This window comes from Leptosomus discolor, chromosome 19 (genome assembly GCF_034619465.1).
Source record: "Leptosomus discolor isolate bLepDis1 chromosome 19, bLepDis1.hap2, whole genome shotgun sequence".
NCBI classification, from domain to species: domain Eukaryota; kingdom Metazoa; phylum Chordata; class Aves; order Leptosomiformes; family Leptosomidae; genus Leptosomus; species Leptosomus discolor.
Genome location: NC_141409.1, coordinates 2,428,291 through 2,446,928, shown reverse-complemented (window position 1 = coordinate 2,446,928; position 18,638 = coordinate 2,428,291). Strand labels below are relative to the sequence as shown.

General features: G+C 45.8%; 1 protein-coding gene across 1 annotated transcript in view; it reads left to right on the top strand.

Moving 5' to 3' along the window:
- EXD3 (exonuclease 3'-5' domain containing 3) overlaps nt 1–18,638 on the top strand; it is a 199,180-nt gene that overhangs the window by 25,597 nt on the left and 154,945 nt on the right. The window contains exon 9 of the mRNA XM_086475917.1: nt 2,182–2,220. Coding sequence (XP_086332043.1) covers nt 2,182–2,220 — 39 coding nt within the window. The remainder of the gene's footprint in view (nt 1–2,181; nt 2,221–18,638) is intronic.

Sequence of the window (18,638 nt, the reverse complement as noted above, 5' to 3'; positions counted from 1 at the left end):
ATAGCTATAGCCCAAACCTGCCACCGAAGCTTTTTTGTGCTAACAGCCTTGTTACTGCTGAGCAAGGTGGTAGTACTTTCAGCTCCTGAACCACTCTGAACTAACTTTACTTTTGTCCAGCCTCCGGATTTTTTCCAAGTACACTGGTACTTGTCCTGGCACTGAGGGCTTGTAGAAATGAGAAGGTGCCATTAATTCTCTCTAAGGAGCAGGTTTCCAGGAGGCAGCTCGGAGGTTGACTCTGCAGAATTACTTGACTATGGTTTCTCCTCCCCTCTCATGAGTGTACTGAGCCAAGTCACTGCCCTTTGGATGCTCTTGAGCACACTGCATCGGGGAGCATGTTTGTCATCTTGTTAACAGGGCAGTTTTGGTGCTTCTCTTGGTGGGCTGGCATTCATCATGATCCTGTGCCTGGAGACAGATTGTACCCGCTGAAAGTAAGGGGGTTTTCTGCCTCTTCTGGAAAAAAACAGCTTGCAATTGTTGTATCCAGGTGTATCAATTGGACTGTGAAGGACAAGGACCACAGAGACTGAATATCATAGTGAAATGTTTCCATTTCTTGAATTTTGAATTATCAAGCTGTATTTGCCACACATGGAGTGATGTTTCATCTGCAGTTCATGGGAGACTTTCTCCTTGTAGATACAAGAGGCTTTTTTAACAGAGTTTTACCAGAGCTCAGCAGGTTGTTCAGATGTTCCTGCAGTACTAATGATCCAGTCTTCAGAGAGCCAGTTTTCAGGAAATGAGACACCTCCTCCAGAAGTGCCTGTTCTTTTGTTCAAAAGAAGGTTTGTTTGATGGTCTGACAGAAGACGGCAGAGGCATGTGTTTTTTCTGATCCCCCACCCCCCAGTAATTTGAACACGAAGATGGGCTTGAGTGGTGGTGATCTGATGACACCATTCTGGCACAGACGGTTCTGCTTCCAAGACCTCCTGATCCATCAGTGAAAGCTCTGATCTGTCTTTGCTGCCTGCCAGATCCACTGGCAGAAGACCTGGGGAGCATCGAGCGTTTCAGCATCCGGCATCTCAGAGCTTTAATGTTGGACGGCATCATTCTAGAGAGCTTGGTCATCTGCAGAGAGAGAGTAGGAAGCGTTTATCCAGGTGTATTTATTTAGCAGAGTGGAATGGATTCTTGATCTGGTGTTCTGCTCTCTCTGGCCTTCCATTTCCTCTGTTTTGGAGTATTTGCTTTATTTAAAGTATCCAAGCTGGCCACTTATTTCCATTAAGGTACATTTGGCAGCTGTTTCTGGACACAGTCCCTTCTTCTGAGAGCTCTTTGGTGTTCTCTGTTTACCATTCTCAGCTGTGCATGAGGTCTAGTTAAACGGCTCCTTTATCTCACTAGTATTTAAATTACATGCTTGTATGTCTCAAAGATGTTTTCTTTGAGGCTTTTACTCCTTGTTTGCTCTTGTACCTTTCCATAAAAGTGGCACCAGTCATCACTGTTACCTCTGCCAGCAGTGGGTGTGCGGCTCAGGCCTCGGTGGCTGAGCAGTCTCATGCAGCCTCTGTTCTTGGCAGGGTGGAGAGTAGGTCCCATCCTGACTTTCTTCCCAAAGTTGGCTCTGAACTAGGCTGGAATGGGGATATTAACTTATCAGTTTCCTTTCCCAGACCTCATGATTCCAGAGGCTTTTCATGGCTTGGCTGTTGAGAAAAGTCTGTGTGTTTGTATTCTGAAGGCTCAGCCTTGCAGATGATCCCTGACCGTGGCCTGTTTCAGCTTTGCTCAGGGATGTCTCTGTCATTGCAAGAGCACCACATGAGCTTTGAGGCATTCAGAAATGCTGCTGCACTTTGCAGAGTGTTGTTGAGGTGATCGGTTTTCTGCAAGTGAGCCCAGGCCCCTGGTAATAACAAGAGTTTGAGCTACTGCTGGGTAAGGGCCTGCCATTGCCTGTGTACTTCGGTTGCCTGTGGAATTTTTTGTCTTAAGTGCTGTAGTGTAGCAGTTGTCTGAATTACTTCGTCTGAGCTCTGGTTTTCTGCCATGCCCCGGCTGGTGACATACGAGAAGCAGAGGTTTCCCGTGTGCTCCAGAGCACATTCCTCGCGCACAGTCGATGCCAGTGTGTAAGATGGCGTGTTAAATTTCAGCTTGCTGTATGCAGCATTCTTCCTTTTCTAAGACAGCTCAGAAGTAATTTTGTCTTTTCAGAAAACCATGACTCAGGAGAATTGGACAGATCACGTTCAGGTGAGTATGGATTTCCCTCTCCCATTTTCTCAGGGTTATTTGCTTGGAAATTAAGATGTTCAGAATATCCAGCTCTGGATGCTGTAGTCCTGCGATTACAATTTTGCACTTTCTCACAACTTTGTAAGTGTATAGCACAATTGTACGTGCAGGGAGGAGCAAGGAAGACAATTTGTATTTTAATTCCTGTTATGTCTTTAAAAATGCTCTGGTTTGGCTGGAGCATTTAGATAAGATTATCAAGTACATTCTTTTACTTTCATGCCCTTATTTGTAAGTGAACACTACAAATATTTATGTTGATTAATTACAAGGAGAGGGGAAAAGAGAGTTCTTGTTAGGCAGCTAACAAGGTGGGTGAGTAAATCAGGACAAAGGTTAGATTCCCTCTGCATGCCTCACTGATCGTTTTCAACAGGTTGATTAGGTGACTTAAATATTGTGGCTTCTATGCCTTGTGCTGTAGGACACAAGTAATTTTAGTAACACAGGAAAAAGGGTAGCAGTATTTTTTTTTTTTTGATATGTAAAACAGGAGAGTTCAGGCAACCATGTTTTGGCCTGATACTACAATAAATGCGTATGTGACAATGAAATATCAAGAAATTCTGTGGTGACAAACAGTTGGTGATTATTTATGTGTCCATGTTATTCCTGGGGAATTTCAGCTTCTTGGTGAGTGTTTGCTCCTTTTCTGTAACTCCTCTCAGTTTGAATTCCGCAGCCATTAAGGATTTCTGGCCGTTGGCTGGAGTCTTCCTTTGAAAGCCCATTTGAATGGTCAGTGTGGGCCTCTGGGTGGTAACAGGTCAGTCTGATGACTAATGATCTCGTGTAATTGAGATGTTAGGCACTGTCTGTACACACCAGCAAAATGCCTGAATTTTAAACACGAGATGTTTCTTCTCTCTTTCATGGGTCGGCAGGAAAAAGAACAATTCGAAAGGCATGAGGATATGTTTAAGACAGAGATCGTTGATAAAATGGCCAGCAGCGCTTCATGGCAGCTCTTAAACCTCCTGAGTGTTTTCAGTTGGTGAATATTAAACTTCTGTGTGTGGTTTATTGTATCCATGTAAGAGGCCAGACTGTGAGGAAAAGAAGGGCTCTTGCCTCTTGATCTCAGTGATCTTATCCAGTGAAAGAACTTTTCAGGGTTCCCTTTGATTCTCACACGCTTAAAGGCCAGCACAAGTGCTGGCGCCCTGCTGACTCGAGACCTGAGATGGGATCAGCCATGAAACTGCAGCAGACATCTTCGTCACAACTTCTGGATGTACTTTGGTGTATGCGGTGAAGGGGTTTCTGTTGATGCTGTGGTGGGTAGTGGGAAAAACCTCCCAGTTAACACACACAACTACAGATCGTGTCAGTCACTTGTGGAGACAGGAGGCTTGGGAATAGATGCTCTCCAAAAAGTGCTTGTTTGGTGCCTGGTAAGACAGCTCCCTAGGGAACTACACAGAGCTCAGTTGCATGGTGAACGATGGCAGAAGGTTGTCTTTGCTTTGCCAAAGTATTCCAAACTTTGTATTTTCTGCATGCTGCCAACATATGTATTTTTGGCAGCTATGTAATTATCACACGATTAGTGCTTAAACTTGCCTGTTATCAGTCTGACTCTCGGTGCTATCAGAGATTACTGTCTTTGGCATCACTTTAAAGCGATCAGAATCTGTGCCTATGCATCTGGAGGAAACCGAAATAATCGCATGTACAGGTAGGCTTCTGCTTCGTGCTGCTGGCAGTGAGGCTGCACTGAACAGATGAAAAGTTATAAAGGAGGAATCTCTGAGCAAGTTTTGGTTTTCAGTGCAAAAACTAAGGTTTTCCAGGACTTGTTTTTGAAAGATTGGGCTTTACATGAAGGAAAGATTCAACTTTCCACTGAGAGCTTCACCTATGACCTGATATGCTCCAACCAACAAAAGTCCATGAGGCTCCTTCTGGAGCTGGGGAGAGTTGTTGTTTGTGTCGTTATGTCCCATTTGTACGTGTAGTTCAGGCTCACAGGCAGTTTGTATCTCCCAAGCTCTGGCTGGCGAGGCAGTGTTAGAGACACTTTGCACTGGGTGGGAAGCAGAGGATGGGGTGCAGTGTGGGTCACCTGGGGGAATGGGAACCAAAACTCCCAAAAGACTCCACAACAGCAAACTCTCAGTCGGAATTTTTGGATAATTTTTTCAATTTTAAGTCCAAAGAGGTTGAAAATATTCGTGGGTTTAAAGCCCATTTTTATTTAATTCTGTGCTGCAGCCATTACAGAAGACTCAAATTCTATCGATACCAAGAGCCTTGGTGAAAGTGGTGTCTCTCCTTGTTCAGTGGCGCTGGCCACGTCACGTTTGGTGTGGCGCGCAAGAGACGTCTCTGGGCAGGTATTTCTTTTTGTTCACCCTGAGCAGTACAAGTACAGAATTTTCCAGTTCCTGCCCTGTGGGATGAATCAAAGGTGTGATCCTGACTGCTCCTACAAAAGGCAGAAACTCGGCAGTTAATTGTGGGGCCAACAGAACCTGTTTCCAGCACTGTAGCAAACTGGTTTTGCCCCCTCTGCCTGCCAGCACCCGTGCTGCTGATCTGCTGTCCAGGCCGTGGCTGCGCAGGCAGGGATGGCAGCCGTAGGCAGGCAGAGGAGGCAGGAGGGGAAAGGGAAGGGATCAAAAAGTCTTCATACCCTAGGGAAACTGCCCTCATCGCAACTGCCTGTTGGCAAGCCTGCTTAGCCCAGGAGGAGAGGTACCGTGTGTATCATCTTCTCCAAGCAGAGATACCTGGAGGGCAGAGGGAGGGGAACAGTATTCTTCTTGCACAGTGCCAGCTGCATTGCTATTCATTAGCTTGCCTAACTGATTCTGAGCCGCATGGAAACATGCCGGAGAGCGCCTGTCTTCACAAGCAGAGGGAAAGGTGTGTAGGGTATTGATGGTAGATAGTCAGGAGAAGAAGAAGCAGGGCATGAGCCAATTGTCTGCTTTGCTGTGTGCCCTTCTGCTTCCACTCTTGCATGCTTCCTACTTTTCATAGCCTTAACCAGCTGAATAAAGGTAGTAGAATTGGGTAGAGCAACCACAGAACAGCCCATTTGTTGTCCTGCCAGTGGCTGCAGCGAGCGCTTGGCCAGCAGCAAGAGGGGTTTATTGAATGCTGATGTTTCCCTGGAAATTCTGCAGGTCAGAATCACTTTGACTAAAAAGCATGGAAGGCATTTTTCAATCATCTGCCAAGCTTTCAAAAAGTGAGTGCACATAGAATGATAATATCTGAGGAGCATGGTAGGAAAGCAACTCTGATGGCAGATGTCACCTCTACCAGTGTTTTAGATGTCAGATAGTATCAGACATGCTTGCATGGGTTTGGCAGTATGACACGGGACCTCCCAGGGAGCACTCCCTTCTCGGGTGGCAGGTGGAGCCTGAGGACATCTCAGATAGCACCAGACAATTGCGTGTTGGCGACCTAGTTTAGCAGAGGGCTTGGGAATAGGAGAGTCTGCTGCGCCGCTTTTAGCATGGAGTGTTCTTACCAGTGTTTTGGGGATGATCTTGCAATTGTGCCTATCCAGACTGAGCTTGCTTGGTTAGTGCCAAAGCACCATTTGCTGCAGTCACCCACACCTCCTTGGGTCTGGTCTGTTCCACGTGGGAGCTGTGCCTGTCTGTGTGAGGAGAGCACTGCCTGGGAAGCTCTGAGGCCCTGATGCCACCCAAAGAGAGGAAACAGCTTGATGAGGAAGGGCTGGAGGGGCTGTGCAGGGGGAATGACAGAATATCATGGCTATTTCTGAACAGTTAGAGCCCAGAAGGCACACACTTGCTTGGTGATTCTAACGTCCAGTGTGTTTTTGCAGGGAATAGTTGGACTGCAGCAGAGCTAACCAGTTGGTACAGTTTAAAATGTTGTCTCAGGGTACTTTGGCCCACAAAGCGTATGTGTGTTTGTCTGGCCTTCCTGCCATGAAATTCCTTCTCCCGTGGAGCAGAACGGGGTGATGGTGCACAGCAATGGAGCTCTTCATTTGGGGCAATTACTAGATTCAGTGTTGGGCAGGGTTAAACCCAATTAGTTTATTTAGGACTGTCAGTGTTACAGTCAGCTGTTGTGGAAGGTGTCTGGGACAGTGAAGTGGTAGAAATGGTACTTTTACTGACTTTGAACCAAAGGGCCTTTTGCTGTTAAAAAGTTTTCTGTTGCTAGTGTTTGTGCAGGGGAGACTGTCCCTTAGCTTCTCAAATGTAAAAATCCCAAACCCTTCCGAAACTAATGCTCAGGAAAGGCGCTGGTGTTTGAAGAGATGTTCCTCGTTCTTTGGGCACTCACCGGGAGCTGTGGCTCGTCAGCCAGCCCTTTTGCCAGCTAACGGTTGGAACCACTCTGTCCTTCGTTTTGGCACGTGCGACTTGAGAGAAGGGTGCGGGGGTACAGCACGCAGACAGTGGCCCTTGTTTTTTTCAGGCTCCTGTTTTGCAGCTATTCAGTCTGCTCTGCTCTCTGCATGCGAGCGAAGCAGACGAACCCTGGGGCCAGCTGTTCACCCTGTTCGGCGCTGGGAGAGGCTGCAGCTAATCTCCTCTCCTTCTCCAGCTGTGGCAATGAGATAACTTATTTATTTCAACATTTCTGACCATGAAAATCAAATGCTGTGCCAGCTCGTTCTCCGGGTGACCAGGGGTGAGATGCTAGTAATTCATAGCAAATGTATTCCACTAGAATTCTAGGGTTGTTATGCTACTTTACAGATAATATTCAGATGCTATCCAGAAACCTGCCCAAATAGAAGGCATAAAAGTAAAGTGCCCTCCTTTATGTGTAATAAATTTCAAAAACAATTCCTGGTCCTTAATAGGTGTAAATTTTCTTACAGTACAGCAAGGAGTTGATGTAATCTTATTTACTTAACCAATTAATTTCTAAATGGCAAACATCCTCAATGAGTGATGCCAAGATGGGCTCTTTCTGCACAGGACCATTTTGACCTCAATTAAAATGTAACTACCTCTGGAATAAAATGTAACAGCTGTTATGCTCAAGAGGTAATTTTTAAGGGGAATTTAAAGGGCAGAATGCAATTATTTCTTTAAAGTTTTTGTGGCCACAACACCTGGCCAGTAATCCTGCTCTGGGGAATCTTTAATAAGGACAAGAGGTCAAAAAGGCCACTTTGCAAATACCCACACCTAGTGTCCTTCCCCAGGACTCCTGAGTTTAGGCAAACTTTTAAATTGGCTCAAGATTGTTTTGAGTGCAGCAACATCCCTATAGTGTAAGGAACTTAATATCTGTAGGGAATTGAGCAACCTGTGCAATGCAAATGGGAATGATATTCAGGAGGTGATTAATAAATGACACGTCTTTCAGTATAAGCCCGCATGTCAAATTATCTTTCTCTCTGTGTTTGAGTGAATTGTTTATTCAGGGATATAATGGATTTCATCACTCAGATGTCAAATCTAGACTGGCTGTTTTCCTGGAAGGTAGAAACCCAAACTAGTTTAACCAGCCATTGTGTGGAGTCCCTTGCTAGTATTTATGGCCTCTTTTTTAGCAGGAAATTAGAATCAGTGGGTGATTTGGTTTTGTTCCTTCTGTCCTTAACTCTCAGGGAGGAATCATCCGCTGAAATAAATTTTCATGGTTCTACTAGTGTGGCTACAACAGGGTGCTTGGGCTGAGGAGCTGGGCCCGGGTAGCTCTTGAGTGTGAGTGTGTGTATAAACATGCAGGAGCTACTCCTTGTCTCTGTTTCGCCTGCAGTTTGCCTGCTAAACTATCTGCAAGAATTGCGTTTGTCTTTCCACAGCTTTGAGCAGCTTCCCGACAGCTGCTGTTTAAAAAAAGAGAAGGTTTTTGGTTGTGTTTTTTTTTTTTCTTTTCAATTTCTCTTCTGCAAAATAGCTGGTATTTAGACCTGGACCAGTGTCAGGTTGAAGATCTGGTATCTGCCTTGTGAAGCCAGGATTGAGGGAAATGCTTGCTATCAGTTGAGAACTGGCAGCCTTTCTTTGCCCAGTGCCACTCCTTGCTCCTTTCATTCCTTTTCCTGCGTTTTGTCCCCTGTTCAGGGACTGACCAGAAACGCGGTGGTGGTGGGAGTGTTTTGGCAATCCCTCTGCTTTTGCCCCCTGCCTTTTTCTTTAGATTTGCTGTTCTTGGTGGAGGTCTCTGAGGGGAACATCTAGCCACAGTGCGATGTAAAAGTGTATTGTACCTAAGGGAATATTAAACCATGGAAAAACTGGACAATAAAAGTAGCAGGCAAAGTATAGATTTCCTTCTGGTTTTCAGTTGAGTTTGTAAATGGTGTCATATATTCATTGATAGCTGAAGTAACGTCAGAGTTGCAAAGCAAAAGGACTTACTGATAGGACTGATGCAGAAAACAGGCACATCTGTGGCTGTCTCAGGAAAAGCATAACGTAATTCTTCAGTTACGTTCTGCTTTCTGGGTAGAGAGCAGTAAAATACGCATCTGTACTAATGAAGTTAGCACTGTTGATCTAAAAGAAATGGGAGCTTCTCATTTAACAAACCCACAGCTGTTGTGGGAGAAATAGATGGGAAAAGCGAAACATGCAGTGTGTTCCGTGCCTTCCTATCTAAAGAAATGTCCACGTTTAATGTATATATCATCCTTTGATAAATACCTCCATGTACCTCCTGCATGACTTAGAGAGGATTATTTTCTGTGAGCCCTGGAGGGCTGGTGTGCCTAATGATAATTATGGTAGTTTTATTTGTAACAAATCCAGCCATTTCTAGATAAATAAATTGTAGTTAAGCACAAACATACTAACGAATTCTGGTGGAGTTGCACAGTAGGTGCAACGAAGCTAAGAAAAGCTGCCGTTGTTTTCCGTGTGATCTACCAGATAGCCAAAAATGTCAGAAACATTTTTAAAAATCAGCCAAAAATTTCTCTGGAGTGATGGAAGTTGTGTTTGCTCAACAACGTTGGAAAATCAGCTCACATTTACTTAAGTGTAGATGTATAGGGCCAAGCTGTGGGGATTCAGCAGAAGCTTATGGGAGCTGGGTGTCTGTCTCCTGCCTCAATGAGGTATTGGCAAGTAAATCCTTTGAAAGCCCAGGACCTCTGTTTTAAAAGCTGTGGTCAAACAGCCTTTATGTGCACACATATTAAGTACTGGGGAGTGAAGAAAGGAAACTGGAGAGAACACCCTGGGGAAAAAAAATCTCTTTTAGATTGTTTTGGTATGTTCGAGATGCTTTCTGACCTTAAACCCCCTGCCACCAGACAGGGCGAGCTTGCTGCTAAGCAGTATAATTACATTTCTGTCACTAGCATGCATTCATTCGAAAGCACAACTTCATCAGAAAGAGATTTGGTATGGTATAAAAAAGAGGCTAATTGGCTTATGGCTGTAGGTTGAGAGGTCAGTATTAGATTAAAGAGTTAAGAGCATCAGCAAGCTGTTAGATGGAACTGATGTGCCCTGGTGGTATGTTTAATTCAGCCAAATGGGGGAAGCATCTTAGGAGCAGGAAACAATTTAGAAAGGACTATCATCCCAAACTTTATAGGAAGTTGTGGGACATCCAAGCTCCTCAAAAACTACATCAGGAGTCTAATGTAATAGTTTCCAGGATACCTGTTACTGGCTTCAAACTGCATCAGCTGAAGGATTGTATACCACGAAGGAAAAATGGGGACAGCCTCACTTAAAACAAGCAAATCCTCGTGTTCCTTTTGCTCCAAGAGAAAGGGAACCCTGTCAGCAGCGCTGACATTGGCCTTTCCAGCAGAAACAGGGAAAGGCAAAGGGGAGGATTTGACACGGAGCTTGCTGGCTCCCTGCGTTAGCACAGAAGGGGAGGGTGTGTTCACTGCTCTTCTAGAAGTGGGAAGCAAATAGGTCGTCAGCAGGGCTCTGCGAGTAGGAGAGGACTCTTGTCGGCAGCTCTGTGGCATGAGGCAGCGCGGTCCTCTTGCCCTGGGGTAGTTTCTGCGCGCTTGAGGACGTGCAGATGCAGGGGCTACGTTTGCCCGGTTTTACTGAAGTCTTAAGCCTTGTACATATTCACACACGTGCACGGATCCGCTCTCATGTTCTTATCCAGCCGGCAGTAAAACTATCCAGCCATTCACTAATCACCCCAGATTATTTAAAACCCCGTCATTGATCGGTACCTGTCTGAGTGCTTCCACAGATAGGTGCTGGATTCTAAAGATCTGTGCAAATCAGCTGCCTTGCACAAAGATGGTTGGGCTATTTGCAATTGATAGTTTGGCTGTATTCTGCTTTTAGGCGAGATTAGTTCACCAGTTCCCTGCCAAGAAGAGAACCACATAAACAGAGGATTGTTTAGAAACAAAAAAAAGTTCCTCTTGATGGTGAAGTCATGTAAATGGGAAGAAGCAGGAAACTAATCTTCCCTTGTTTGCTCTGAAAGAATGCATATCTCTGAGGAATGTTGTAATTATGGATTTAGGAAATCAGTCCAATTTGCCAGGGTGTGAATTTCAGAGTTCATTCAGTCAGCCCTCTCAAGCATTTCTCCTTCAGAACAAAAAACACCAGGAGTTTAAATGTACTGAAAGAGATTAAAGGAGAGAAAAATCTACTGCCAAGCTTTGCTTTTGGTAAAGATCCTGCAAAGATACTTATTATTGCTTTGGCTCTGAGCCAGATGAGGTTTGTGCATGGTAAAATAGAAATAAGTGGTAACCCATGTTTTTCCTGTGGGCATTTATTTTTCGTAGACTAATGATGGGAAGAGTTAGTGCTCCTGAGCAAGTATTTCCATCATCAAGATTTTTTGCTTGTTCACTTTGAAGACTTTATTAAATGGAAAAATGTCACCTTCTGGGAATGCCACATTAGCATGTTCTTAGAGAGAAAAGAACTGAAACCCAAGTTCCTAACTGTTCTGAAGCGAGCCTGGGCTGGAACAGATCCATAAGCGGAGCCGAGCCGGGGAGAGCGCTCGGGGTGAATACACGGCTCAGCGAGGCTGGGGAGGATGAATGAAATAGCCCGCAGTGAGCAGCGCTGAGGAGTTCCAGCGTGGCCTGGAGAAGGGCTTTCAAAGGCAGGGCATGAGCTCTCTCAAACCTGCTTAGAAGTAAAGCAGCAGCAGCAGCGAAGAGACCTAATAAGTCTGACGTCAGTGAAGCTCAGGGCTGGGTTAAAAAGAAAGCAAAGGAATTAGCTTGCTGCTTCTGTTCTTTGGCGAAGAACACAGAAGATTTTAAGTTAATTCCACTTCAGAGCTTACAGGCCTTTTAATTAAGGTAGTGATACAGGTGAGAACCTGGAGCTCTTTCATGACCAATCTTTCATGCAGCTATTTCCACAAGAGAAGTGCAGATCTGAGGGGAATTGCCGTACATCAGGAATAAGTGCAGACCCCTGGGAGGTCCCCTAGGAGGACCCCCCTATAGAAAGCTGTTAAAATAATCTGGAGCCAGGACCAAGTCTCAGGAGATTCCTGCTTTGTGGCTCAGCCTCATAACTTGGAATTTGACCAGAGCAGGGAGAGAACAAGTAAGAGGTTTCTGAGGCTTTTCCCCCATCTGCAGATCCTTCCTCCTGGAAAGTCTGCATTGGCCCCAGGGAGCTGACACAGGCTGGACCCGAGCAGTAAATCCTCCCGCCCCACTGGGGAGTAAGTGTGCTGGAATTCCACGTCTTTTTGGAAAGGAAGATGGAGTTTATGAATTCTCATTATGCATGTGACTGGGTATGGGAACATTTAATTGAGTGATTGGTTGGGTTAATTGGTGTACTGGTTTAGCTTGTTAGGGTTAATATTAGGGCTATCCAAAACAAATGGGAAGGCGTCGTGGTGGCTTCAGCTTCATGCACATCCTGACAAACCGATGAAGTGTAATCCTGCGAGTTCATTTAACAGCACCAGTGGAGACACAGCGACCGTGGTTTCGTTCCTGCAGGCTCTTCCTCCTTGCACATCTGCAGCTCTTGCAGTCCTGCAGTGAAGCAGTGCTCCAGTTCTCTGTTCCTGTCCCCACAGTGGTGTTGAGCTCCGGCAGTGTGCGGCTGTCGCTGCGGTCCCTTGCTGTGCTTTTGTAGCTGGAGTGGAATTCCTGCAGGCGGATCTTGTAGCACGAGTGGATGTGGTACGCTTCTGCTGAGTTGGATGTTAGAATAATCACGTTTGGGAGTAATCCTTCAGGCAGCCTCGTAGCTTAGCAGAATGTTGTCTTTTCCTCGTGTGGGCTTCCATGCTTCCAGATATAGACTAAAATAGAGTTACGTAGTGGTGATTCTTGTAGAAAGTTTATGAAAGTGCTTGGTAATTGTATAAACCTTCTTGAGAAAGGCTTGAGAAGCCAGAGGAATTACGTTGGGTCATGTGAGGACCAGGCGCAGTGAACCTCAGTAGCAGCGCAGGTCACCTCATGTGCAGTATCTGATGGGAGCCCTCACTTTCTTAAACTGGAGAGCACAGTTTGCTGTTTGCCACAGTGACACTTTGTTCGTGTGTGTGTGTGTGTGTGTGTGTGAAATAATGACAAAAGGCGGATAGATAAATGCTACTTCAAAATACACTGGGAAGATAAGGGTTGCCAGTTTGTCTTCAATGCACTGTGTTATTGGACTTAGACAAAGCATCTACTGTGATAAGTAACACACTACTTAGTGCTCTGAAAGAGTTTGGCCAATTTCCCCATCGTCATTCATCTTCAGTCTTGCCAAGTGCTGGAATGCTCCCAGAAAATATCTCCAGCCTGCCATTGTGGGACCAAGAGGTGTGAGAAATCTGGAAGCATATCAAAACTGTGTGGCTTATATATTCAGAACAAGTCCTTGGTCCTTTGCTGATCCCTGGGATGAATAATATTCAGCAGCTCTGTGGCCAGGGTTAGGTTAGAATTCAGAAGATGCCTCTGCAGTGATTGTGAGAAAGGGACTTCAGGGAGAAGCACAGACCCTCAGGACAGACTTCACACTGAAGCGAAGAAAAAAGAAATCTTAACTTAAAAAGCAAGTAGGGTGAAGTTACCTTAGTCTATTTGTTAAGGAATTGTAATTTTGTTTTTTATGGATGGCATGCAATTATTTCTCTCTCCAAACAAAGGTTATTTTAATAGGATTAGCCCATTAAAGACGTACATCTATGACATTCCCTGAAGAAGTAGTGGAAGGGAGAACAAGTATTGCAGGTTAACGCACCCTGATTTTGTGTATCAGCATACCTGGAGTTGTTGTGGGATGTAGTTGAGGAAAATGAGTTAATTGTGGGTTAAAATAAAAAGAAAAGTTCTGATCCTCCCACTGGGCAAGTCCCCGAAGAGTCAGGCTACACCTACACTGCTAAACAAGACCATGAACTGATCTGTGACCCTGAAGACAAGTGGCACTGGCTGACTCGTACCAGCACAGCCTCAGGCTGCCTTCCCTCCTGGGAGACTTGTCCAAAATCCCCAGTGACAGGAGCGGAGGGATCCCTTCGCTGATGCCGTTCTGCAAGCACAGCAGCAGTGGCCAAACAGACAGTGAAAGCCGATTTTTCAGGAGAGCATTTAAGTGACTGCATTTGTGTGCTGGGGGGTAACGTGCCTCCGTGTCCTTGCTGTGCTTTACCATCCTACAGATGTGCCAAGGTACCCTCTTCACTAAATCCTCCTGTGTCCTGAAGCCTCTGGGGGGTTCATTTGGGCAGTTAGGGGCAATGTTGTAGAGCATTAGACTTTCTCTGCTAAACCTCAGTTTATCTCTGGACTTGTGACGCCTTCAGCCAAAAAAACTTTGATATCCATGTTCTGGCCAGCTACTGAAGTGAAATCTGGTAATGATCGTGTCAGATTCATTGAAGTAAAATGCTGCGTGCAGAGCCTTTTATCTCTGAAGTGGGAAATGTTATGGACCTCGTGAAGGGGAGCTGCTGCCAGCAGACAGTTTATCTGTTATGTGGCTCTGGGAGTTGGGTGAAGGTTACGTGAAGGTCCAACGCTGTGCTTAAAAAAAAAAAAAAAAGTCTCAATCTCTTGCTTGGTGTTTTTTGAAAGCACTCTCTCTTCAGATCTGACTTTGAAAGCAGAGTTTGATCTTTACCTCTGCTATACACCTTCCCTCATCTGTGGCAGTATGAGCAGATTTTGTAGACATGATGACTTCATCTGGCAAAGATGAATGACTTCCCTCAGGAGCTGCCTGACAGAAATTTGGAAGGAATCCCAATGCAGGAAATGTATTTGGATCTCTGTGTAGTATTGTTGAGCATGATCAGGACCATCCTGTATTCTGGGTAGATGAGATCTTGGGTGTTCTTTGCCCGGGAGGTGCTTGGAACTTGAAAGCAGCAGTTGCTGCAAGAAGCCGCCTGTCTGTGTGGAGACGAGTCTTGGTGCTGGGGAATGCACAGTAGTGTTAATCACAAAATCGGAGGCTAATTTCAGTTTGAAGGAACCTGAGGAGGGCTCTTCTCTGCCCTGCTGCTCAAAGCACGGCCAACTTACACAAGATATTGCAGGACCCTGCCTGGTTCCACAGCCCCTCTGGACTCATTGCAGTGTTTAGCCACTCTCACTGTCACCTATTTTTTTTTGGCTTTAGGCCTGACTGGAACTTCTGGAAGGTTCTGACTTCATCTTCTCTATGATCTCCCGTGGCAGAATTGAAGAGAGTGATTATATTCCCCCGTATCCCCCAATCTAGCCTGCCCTAGGCTGAACAAACCCTGCTCCCTCAGCCTCTCCTTCTACATCAGGTGCTCCAACCCACTAACCATCTCAGTGTCTCTTTACTGAACTCTCCTATTTTTCAGCATGTTTTTTACACTGGGGCACCAAAACTAGGCACCTTGTCCAGGTGTGGTCTCACAAGTGCTGAACAGAAGGGAGTAACCGCTTTTCTTCTGGCTGCCATTTGGTAGTGGCGTCTGGACTTCCAAACGAGAAAGGGCATTGGCAAGATTGTGTAAGCTGCAGAGAGAAAAATGGAGCCAGATGGGTCTCATCACACAAAATAGTCATAGCTACTCATCACAAGCCAGCAGCTTCATTCAGGTTGCCCAGGAACAATAAGCTCCTTGTGAGGAGCCCCATTGCAGTGGCAAGTTGGCTTTAAGCTTCGCCTTTGCCTTGATCCATTGAAGTGATATCATAAGTTAGACTCCTCTGAATTGCCTTTCGGAAGAGGAGATTGCATGGGGAGACTGGGAAGCTGAGTCTCCTGATTCACAAAGCTGAAGCTAGGTAGTGTGAACATGCCCCAGGGAGCCACATTGCCAAAGCTTTGTTGAAAGAGAGAAGAAAGACCACTTCCCCGCCATTGATGTGGTAATGGCCTCCAGAACACTGAAGTGTGGCTCTGTCAATGACGCACTGATTGCTATCTGAAAGTCAGTCTTCTGGGATATGAATGGAGGCTATTTTGTTCTTCTTCAGTTCATAAATTAGTGCATCTGGGTAGCCAATGCCTGTGAGCGAGAGAACAGCTCAAGTGGTGAGAAGGCACAGCTTTCTCATGCTTCCGTCTTTGTGCATTGGCCATGGGTGAGTGGCCTGCTGCTTTCACAAGAAACCCTCTTCAGAAGTGAGCGTGGGTAAAGTTGACGTGTTTTATCCAAGTGCCATCTACGTAGGATATCCAGAAGTCAGGATCCCCCTTCTCTCCCGGAACAGGCCGTGACCCTGGGCTGAGCTGGCACTGAGGGTCCCAGCTCGGATCTCACGCATAAAGGACTTCCATTCGACATCCTAATGGTGGCATACTGCAGCTCTCCATATAGCACAAATGATGCTAACCTCAAAACAGAGATCTCGAGCAGAAATAAAGTAGGAACGAGACTCACACAGTGGGGGTTCCAGGGAAGGTGTCGGCGGCACCGCAGCAAATTTAGAAATGCTGTTAGTGTCCTCCACTGCCTCGAGTGGTTTTGTCCTTTCAAAGTCCATTTTCTTTTTCCCCTTTTAAAGTTGCTGGCTCTGAAATATTCTACTTGACATTTTCTCTGTGCTAACAGGATTTTTTTGTGTTGATTCTGGAAGCACTTGAGAACAGGGGAAATTGGCCAAGACATTCAAAAGTTAAATTAAAATCTGACTCTGCAAATAGCCAGTGTCACTGGTGTGAATAACTTCACTCTCCAGTAAAAGATACCGAGGGAAAGCAGAGAATTGTATCAGGCAGAAATGCAACTTAACACATACAGATAAAAGTAATCTAGGAATGGCTAGGGTGACTTCCAAAGAAGATATTGGATATTTGGATCCAAAATTATTGATAAAACAATGGAGGAATTGCTGATGCTGTGGGTTAAGATCAGGACATTCCTAAGCTTGCTGTGCACTGGTTGTTGTGAGCTTTGTAAAGCTTTCGGGTGGGTAAGAACAGGATTTACGGGTAGGTAATCTGCAGCAGTCGTTTTGGGAAGCTTTAATCATGGGTTATTGTTGGTGTCAGGAGTTTTTGTGTGCGCCTATGGATTAAAGAATGTGTGATATGTCTAGAATTCAGAGAGGGATGTAAACAAGCCTCATGGTATGTATAATCTTCTGCTTGGAGGTGTCGCTGATGTTGATCAGAACAACTGTGCCAGTTTCCTCTTGAAAAGTGTTCATTTACTGAAAACAGTATACATGAAATGTCATCCCTAGTGAAACATTTGTCTCTGCATCTGTGCCCACATCTTCAGGGGCCAAAGTTTCCACATTCTTGCTTCTTGCAAAGCTGTTGTGGTGGAGGCCTTTCCCCTTTATAGCAATGTTGGGTTTTTTTCAGTAAAAAACAAACAAAGCTATTTTCCATTTCAGAATGCAAGATGTAATATCTCTGGAGAGATTAACCTTCTTGCCAGAGTTGTTTTTGTGGTTGAAAGAATAAGTCTGTTATCATTAAAATAATAATAAAAAAAAGAAATCTGCACCTCGTTATTTCCAGAAATAGAGCTGACGTAGCGTGATTTATTAAGAATTGACTCTGGGTGAACTGTAGTGAGATCTAACCCCAAAGACTTTGTGTTCTAGAAAAAAGGCAGAAAGACAATAGGATGGACACAGGGGAAGCTCAAAAGGGAACTGCTCTGTGATGTTAGTAAGAAAATATGTTCTTTTTCGGAAGGACTCTGAGAAAAGGCTTGGCAAACGCGGCAGGAGGAGTTATTCAAACCTCCTTCATGTGTTAGGTGCTCGGCTGAGCTCAGCTGCATGAGGCAGTGATGTGAGAGATGCACAAACTATCAGACCTGGCATGGCCGGGAGGAGAGCAAGAAGCATTAACATGATAGCGTATCCTTCCCTGCTCTGCCCCTTCCCTCCATTCCCGCTCCAGCTTCTCTCCCGTAACCGAGTCCCTGGTTAGCTGCTGGACCCGCATCCCGCTGACACTGGCTCCTTGCTATGCCACCAGCCTCTTAGGAGCAGCAGTAAAAATGCTTCTCCGCATATCCATGAGAAGAAATGTGGTTTGGCATTTGGCAGCGTCACAGCGGTGCAGACTTAGTGCTGAGGCAGCAGTTTCTAGGAGCAGGCTGGCTTCTCGTGTGCGCTACCTAGGATGCCAAATTTCTCTATGCCTTTTCTTCCAAGCCTCTACCCCCTCCTGCCCCTCTATGGGGCGGGTCATTCTTTTTCTCTTTTTTTCCTTTCTTTTTTCCTTCCCTTTTACCTTGGGGCCATCAACAGGTTTGTTTCGTGATCTCTGTGCAGGGTGCCTGCTTTGAAGGCAACTTCTCACCTTTTAGTTGCTGCAAGAATGTGAGGAATGAGGCCCCATGGCCCCAGCTGCCACCCAGCCGGGCTGTGTTGGTACATGCCGTGGAGGACGAGCAAGGTGCCTGTGGTCCCCGGGAGCAGACCCTGACCCTGCAAGTGCTGCTTGGTGGGCAGCGAAGCAGAGATGACAGTGGATGTGCAGAGCACAAAGATGGCCTTTAAGTGTGTACCTGAGCACTTCACTACGCTGAAAAATACTTGTTGGCAGTGCCAGCAGCGATATAGCCGTATAGCTGCAGATCCTGATCCGCCATGTAGAGTTTCAACTTGTTTTAGCAATTAAGTTTTCTTGACAACATTAACTTCTGAGGCAGATCCGTGAGTAGATCAGTCTGGCAAGAGGAGCGAGTTGCTGATCTGGCTGCAGTGGCTCTGGGATATTTGCTTGCACAGGTGGGTTGGCTGGGCAGGAGGAGAGGATTGTTCCCAGCCCCGGGTAGGTGTCGTGACTCGGTGTCACTGCGTTTGTATTTCCTCTTACAGCTGCATGCACCAAGAGGGTGAAGAAGACAAAAGAGCTTTGGTGAATCCAGCCATGGCAGTAGAGATTGTTGTGGGCCCCAGTTCTCTGCCCTGCCGCTTGCCTGTAGCTGCTCCCTCATGCCAGGGTGGGCAGCGTGCCGTGCTCCAGCCACTCTGGCTTGCAGCTGGGTATTTGGGCTTAAACCACGGGCAACCGTGAGCTTGTGCTTGTGCCCCCAGGCTCTGCAGTGTGCCA